At 38.2% G+C, this 7,642-nt stretch overlaps 1 protein-coding gene across 13 annotated transcripts in view; it reads left to right on the top strand.

Annotated features, from left to right (window-relative positions):
- P4HA2 (prolyl 4-hydroxylase subunit alpha 2) overlaps positions 1–4,367 on the top strand; it is a 76,716-nt gene extending 72,349 nt beyond the window's left edge. For 10 of the 13 annotated variants that reach the window (XM_024747592.1, XM_024747587.1, XM_024747584.1 and 7 more), the window contains one exon: positions 3,342–4,366. In XM_024747592.1, coding sequence (XP_024603360.1) covers positions 3,342–3,412 — 71 coding nt within the window. In that variant the 3' untranslated portion in view covers positions 3,413–4,366. Of the gene's footprint in view, positions 1–3,341 lie in introns of all 13 variants that reach the window. The other 3 variants (XM_024747596.1, XM_024747594.1, XM_024747593.1) reach the window with 2 other exon arrangements.
- The last annotated feature ends 3,275 nt before the right edge of the window (positions 4,368–7,642 follow it).

Raw genomic sequence — 7,642 nt, forward strand, 5'->3', positions numbered from 1 at the left:
ACATTAAACGAGATGGACTTAATTGATATTTATAGGACCTTCCATCCAAAAACAACAGAATACACTTTCTCCTCAAGTGCTCATGGAACATTCTACAGTATAGATCATATCTTGGGTCACAAATCAAGCTTTGGTAAATTTAAGAAAATTGAAATCGTATCAAGTATCTTTTCCAACCACCACACTCTGAGACTAGATATCATTTACAGGAAAAAATCTGTCAAAATTACAAACACATGGAGGCTGAACAGTACACTACTTAATAACCAAGAGATCACTGAAGAGATCAAAGGGGAAATCAAAAATTACCTAGAAACAAATGACAATAAAAACATGACGACCCAAATCCTGTAGGATGCAGCAAAAGCAGTTCTAAGAGGGAAGTTTATAGCAATACAATCCTACCTTAAGAAATAGGAAACAGCTCAAATAAACAACCTAACCTTACACCTAAAGCAAGTAGAGAAAGAAGAACAAAACCCCCCCAAAGTTAGCATAAGGAAAGAAATCATAAAGATCAGATCAGAAATAAATGAAAAAGAAATGAAGGAAACGATAGCAAAGATCAATAAAACTAAAAGCTGATTCTTTGAGAAGATAAACAAAATTGATAAACTGTTAGGTAGACTCATCCAGAAAAAAAGGGAGAAGATTCAAATCAATAGAAATTAAAAAGGAGAAGTAACAACTGATACTGCAGAAATACAAAGTGTCATGAGAGATTACTACAAGCAACTCTATGCCAATAAAATGGACAACCTTGAAGAAATGGACAAATTCTTAGAAAATGCATGCAGCTCAATATCTAAAGAAACGAACAATCCAATCCAAAAATGGGCAGAAGACCTAAATAGACATTTCTCCAAAGAAGATATACAGATTGCCAACAAACACATGAAAGAATGCTCAACATCATTAATCATTAGAGAAATGGAAATCCAAACTACAATGAGATATCACGTCATACAGTCAGAATGGCCATCATCAGAAAATCTACAAACAATAAATGCTGGAGAAAAGGGAACCCTCTAAAGGGAACCCTCTTGCACTGTTAGTGGGAATGTAAATTGATACAGCCACTATGGAGAACATTGTGGAGGTTCCTTAAAAAACTAAAAATAGAACTACCATACGACCCAGCAATCCCACTACTGGGCATATACCCGAGAAAGCCATAATTCAAAAAGAGTCATGTAACACAATGTTCATTGCAGCTTTATTTACAATAGCCAGGACATGGAAGCAACCTCAGTGTCCATTGATGAATGGATAAAGAAAATGTGGCACATATATACAATGGAATATTAGTCTGCCAGAAAAAGAAACGAAATTGAGTTATTTGTAGTGAGGTGGATGGACCTAGAGTCTGTCATACAGAGTGAAGTAAATCAGAAAGAGAAAAACAAGTAATGTATGCTAACACATGTATATGGAATTAAAAAAAAAAAAAAGGTCATGAGGAACCTAGGGGCAGGATGGGAATAAAGATGCAGACCTACTGGAGAATGGACTTGAGACCATGGCGAGGGGGAATGGTAAGCTGGGACAAAGTGAGAGAGTGGCATGGATATACATACACTACCAAATGTAAAACTGATAGCTGGTAGGAAGCAGCCACATTGCACAGGGAGATCAGCTCGGTGCTTTGTGACCACCTAGGGTGTGGGATAGGGAGGGAGACACAAGAAGGAAGAGGTATGGGGATATACATATATGTATAGCTGATTCACTTTGGTATAAAGCAGAAACTAACACACCATTGTAAAGCAGTTATACTCCAATAAAGATGTTGAAAAAACCCTCCAAAAAACAAAGCAGGGGTTAGGGGTGCTGATCCTCTGCACAGCTGAAATTCCGTGTCTCTTTTTTTTTTTTTTTTGGCGGTACGCGGTACTCTCACTGTTGTGGCCTCTCCCGTTGCGGAGCACAGGCTCTGGACGCGCAGGCTCAGCGGCCATGGCTCACGGGCCCAGCCGCTCCGCGGCATGTGGGATCTTCCCGGACCGGGGCCGGAGCCCATATCCCCTGCATCGGCAGGCGGACTCTCAACGACTGTGCCACCAGGGAAGCCCCCGTGTCTCATTTATAGTTGACCCTCCATATGCACGGTTCCTCCATATCCAAGGTTCTGCATTTTCAAATTCAGCCAATTGCGGATCATGTAGTACTGTAGTATTTACTAATGAAAAAAATCCGCATATAAGTGGACTTGCTCAGTTCAAACGTGTTGTTCAAGGGTGAGCTGTATCATCTATTTGGTAGTTCAAGTGTGAGTAATATTTACATGACATAATAATGTAAATACTGAATATTAAGTTAACTAGAACTTGTGATTTAACTATATTGGGGGATGGGAGGGGGATCTATGTATTTTAAGAGTGGTGTAAAAAATTCCAAATCTCCATATTCTGTGGTAGACTGTCAACATATAAGATCTAAAGTTGGAAGTCAAGAAATAACATTATGTTTTAGAAAAATGAGGATAAATATCAGAAGAAACAAGAGTTGAATGTTAGAGGAAGTAGGGATTGGTGGTGGGAAGGAGTAGGTAGGAGATTGCTATTTATCATTATAAGCCTTGTAGAACAATTTGATTTTTTCAACTAAGTTCGTGTATTACTTACAAAAATTAGTTATTATTAATTGTATTTTAAAAGTACTATGACTTCATTAGTACATTAAAAGCAATTTGTTTTTTCATTCATTATGAAAGAGTCTATATTGAGAAGTGAAATTGTGGTTTGTGAACATGTAAGACACAACTTTAGGTGATAGTGCTAGCATCAGCTCTGCTTCTCTGCTACCCACAGAACACAAGATTGATCTGCCGGCCCAGAGCTCCTGAGGTTGACATCCAGGCCCTCCACAATCCTGACAGACTTCCTCGTCTCTTACCTTTGAGTTCCCACCCACCACATCCCAGTAATATCAAACTTGTTGGGGTCTTTGACACATACCAGTGTGGATCATGCCTTGATGTCTTTCTCATCCTGTTCCCACTTCCTAGACCCCCTTGGTATAGGAACCACCTGTTCTGTCCATCTTCTTCCCTGGATAACTCCTATTCAGGGAGTCCCAGCCCTGGGGTTTCCTCTTCCCCCACATGGTTAGATGCCCTTTGGCTCTGTTTCCATAGCAACCTACACACATGTATCGTGTGTCACTGACAGAGTTTTGTACGATTATCTCTCTTTCTCACCAGCTCATAAGTAACTTGATGCCCGAAACCAAGTCTTACTCATGTCTGATTCCCAGGCCCAGTGTAGGAGTCATCAAGAAGGAATCATTAATTTTGGCTGCTGAACCAACAGGATTGTAACATACTTTCTATCTGTTCACAGTCTCCAATAAGTGGTTCCATGAACGAGGACAGGAGTTCTTGAGGCCATGTGGATCAACAGAAGTTGAATGACATCCTTTTCTGCCCTTCACCTCCCTGGCCCCACAGCCCATGTTGTCTTCAAGTTCAACGTGACAGACCCCCCTCTACTTTCCAGCCTTTGTCAGGCGGCTCTTTGGAGGCGTGAATGTTTGTCTGGAGCAGAGATGGTCCTGGGGAAGGTCCTGGGTGATTTGGGTGACCTGGGTCCCAGCCTCACCTGTCAGCTATCTCTGGCCGCAAGGGTAGGGTTGGAGCAGAGTCAGGTGGTCTAGTACCTAGCAAGGTGTTTTTGTACCTCAGGTGCTTTAGGTGTGAGATGTTTCAGTGAACCAAAGTTCTGATACCTTGTTTACATGCTTGTTTTTATGGAATTTCTATTAATGTGGCTTTAACCAAAAAATAAAATGTCCCTGCTAGAAGCCTTAAAGAGCCTTATTTGGAGTATTTTTTTAAGACGGGGAGCTTTTACCAAGTTCACCATTTCCTATGCATCTTCTCTGTACAGGCAGAATCTAGGTAATGAATACTTGAGTGGCAAACCTGAAGTTAGGTTCTAGACCAGGTTTCAACACTTATTCTTTCTCTAAGCTTCAGTGTCCTTTCTGCAAAGTAAGGGACACAGTCCCTCCTTGCATCTCAGAGAACATAGAGATCATGTATGTCCATGATTGTGATGCTGTTATAATTTGAAATTTCTAACTTTAAAAATTTGAGATATACACACAATTGTTTGTGATACATAGACGTACAGTTTAAAGAATATGCAGGTGAGCACGAGCACCTGTGTCACCATCACCTGGGTTAGAGAAGAGATTATTTTCAAATTTATACCTCAGGACCTGCTGTGAGTCCCTCCATGATCACATTTCTGACCTTCTCCCCCATACCTCAGTGGTAACCATTGTCTAGTGATTTGTGGTAGTCATGCTTCTGCTTTTCTTTGTAGTTTTACTATATGTGTCTATATCCCTAAATAAATAGTAATAAAAATAATTTTATTTTAGATAAAATTTATTTTAAAATAAAAATTTTATTACTAAATAAATAGTAATAAAAAATAAATAAAAAATTTGTTTTCCCTTATTTTGAACTTTCTGTAATGGAATCAGTATATTTTGGGGGGTGTTTGGCTTTGTTTATTTTACAGTTTCTAGGATTCATTCATGTTACTGTGCAGCTGTAGTTTATGTTAACTCGTGTAGTTCAGTTCTGTTAGTGTATTTGGTAGGACAGCACCATATTATAGCTGATATACTGTTGATAGACATTTGAGTTGGTTTCAGTCTTTTATATTATGAATAAGGCTGCCATTGCATTTTATATGTGATTTCTGGTACAAATAAACACATTTCTGTAGAATGTATTTCTAGAAGTGAAAATTCTAAGTAGGTGTGTCTTCAACTTTACCATATAATGTATTCCAGAGTGGTTATGCACATTGTCACCAGGAGTAAATAAGAGTTCTTGTTATCCCAGCCTTCTCCAATTTCTGGTATTATCATACTTTTGCATTTTAGCTAGCTTGTTATGTGTATAGTGTTATCTATTTTAACATGATTATTGACATTGAACACCTTTTTGTATGTTTATTAGTCTTTAGGTTTCATCTTTGTCTATTGAAGTCTTTTTCTTACTAATTCACAGGAATTTTTAATATATTAGGGACACAGGCTCTTTGTTGGTTACATGTTTTGCAAATATCTTTTTTCTAGTTTGTCTTTTCACTCCTAGTTCTGTCTTTTGATGAACAAAAGTTCTTAATTTCTATGTCAAATTTATCAAGCTTTTTCTTTTTGATTTATGGTTTTTATGTCTTAAGAAATTCTTCTGTATCCCAAGATTATGAAGATATTTCTTATATTCTTTTTTTTTTTTCGCGGTACGCGGGCCTCTCACTGTTGTGGCCTCTCCCGTTGCGGAGCACAGGCTCCGGACGCGCAGGCTCAGCGGCCATGGCTCATAGACCTAGCCGCTCCGCGGCATGTGGGATCTTCCTGGACTGGGGCATGAACCCGTGTCCCCTGCATCGGCAGGCGGACTCTCAACCACTGCACCACCAGGGAAGCCCTCTTATATTCTTTTCTAAAATCATTATAGTCATATCTTTTACATTTGTATCTTTAATATACCTAGGTTTTATTTTTGTATATGAGGTGCAAGGGTCTACTTAAAAAGATTCTTTTTACATATTTTATTAGGCTAGGCTAGGCTAATGCTAGAGTAATAAAATAATCCCGAAATATCAGTGGCTTAATGTATAAAACTCTCATGCAAAAAATCACTGGCTCTAGGGCAACTGTTACCTATCTTCTGCCATGCAATCTCCCTCTAGTGCCTTCCACCATCAGAACCTAACAGGAAGCCAGCTAGTAAGGGAATCTGAGAAATATAGAGAGTTGCAACTCCAGTATAACAGCAGAGTATAGAAAAATGAGTTTAGAGCTGAGAAACAACAAAAATTACTGGCAAGCTAGGTGGGTTTGTTTGTTTTTGGTCCTGTTTGAGATTCTTTGGGCTTTTTGAATCTGTGCAGTAGTATCTTTAATCAGTTTGGGATAATTATTCAATCCTTTTCTCTTTCAATGTTTTCTGCATTCCTTCTGGAACTCTGGTTAAATGTAAATTAGAGTATATTGTACTATTCTTATCTCTTAAACTGTCTTTCATATTTTTAATATCTATGCTATGTTTTTGGGTAATTTTTACAACTGTCTTCTTATATACTAATTCATTTCTATTAAATATATCTAGGAGTTTTTTTAAACCACTTTAAAGATGTAATTCCATTCTTTTCTGTCTATACTATTTCTGTTGAAAATTCAGCGATCTTGTCATTTTGTTGCTCTTTTGAAAGTAATTTCCCCCCCATCCCCTCCCTACTATCTGAATTTTAAAATTTTTCTTTGTTTTGGTTTTCAGTAGTTTTACTATGATGTACCTAGTGTGAGTTTCTCTTTTTATTTTCTGGCGTGGCATTTACAGAGCTTCTGGAATTTGTGGGTTGATGTCTTTGATCAGTTTTGAAAGTTTCTCAGACATTATTCAAATATTGTTTCTGTCTCATTTTCTGTCTCTCCTCTCTTTCTGGGGTCCCAGTAATCTGGATTTTCATTGTGTTTCATTATGTCTCCTTTTCTGTATCTTCCATTCTTTTTCCCCCTTGCACTTCAGACTAGATATTTTCTATTAATCTGTCTTCTAATTCATTCATCTATTTTTCAGTTCTAGAATGTATTTTCAGTTTTTTTAATAGATTCTAATTCTCTGGGGAATTTACCTTTTGTTTTCTCCATGTTTTTCTTTAACTAATAAATCAGTTATTTTAAAGTTCTTGTCTGAACTCCATGATTTAGATTTTCTATGTATCTCTTTCTATTGTCTTTTTTTCCTGTGGTTTCTGGTCATTTGGTCCATTCTGTTGGTATGCCTGATAATTTTTGATTGAATGCTGGGCACTGTGTATGACAAATTATAGAGGCTCTGGATGGTGATAACCTCCTACACCACTCTCCTACTAGGCAGAGTGAGGACTGATCACCTTAATCCAGTCAGGGCCTGGGCTGACTTAATTAAGGCTGGGTTGCAGTTTTCTTCAGACACTACCTCTGGGTTACCCTTGTTATCCCCTGTCAGGGAGGAGAAAATTTCCCCTTCTTCTCCTCTTGAGTTCTTGTGGCTGGTATAATAATAAAATTGATATAAGACAGATTAACAGGAGAAAAAAACATTTTAAATCATGCATACAGAGGTCTCATAGAAATGGGATCTAAGAAGTGGCCAAAGCAGGCAGCTTTTATACCTTTTAGACAAAGAAACAATAAAGTTGTGAAGCATTGGCAGGACAAAGAAACTTAGGTTTTGGGTGCTCAATTAATAAAAAATCAAAACAGAATTTGGACTTAGGGTGGTAAATTAAATAAGTAACAAGATTTATGCAGGCTCCTCAGTCTGAATGATAATGATATCACTTAACTCTGGTGATAAGGGTGTCCTTCTACCTCCAGATGCAAGGAGGGCAACTTTCAAACAAGAGATCTATTTCCTGCTTTCAGGGAGACAGAAAGGAGGGTCAGAGTGTCCCCCTTGTGATGTCTATTTCTTAAGTAACTTTGATTCAAAATAATATGCCATTGAGGTACATTTTGGGGTGGCCTACCCTGGGCCCCAATACCCCCTTACAGGATATAGTCCACCAGGGATTTTTTAGTTGACAGCCTAGAGTGTTCCCTGGATCTGTCTCACTGGCAATTCTACACTTCT

Source organism: Neophocaena asiaeorientalis, unplaced genomic scaffold (assembly GCF_003031525.2).
Source record: "Neophocaena asiaeorientalis asiaeorientalis breed wild unplaced genomic scaffold, Neophocaena_asiaeorientalis_V1.1 scaffold599, whole genome shotgun sequence".
NCBI lineage: Eukaryota > Metazoa > Chordata > Mammalia > Artiodactyla > Phocoenidae > Neophocaena > Neophocaena asiaeorientalis.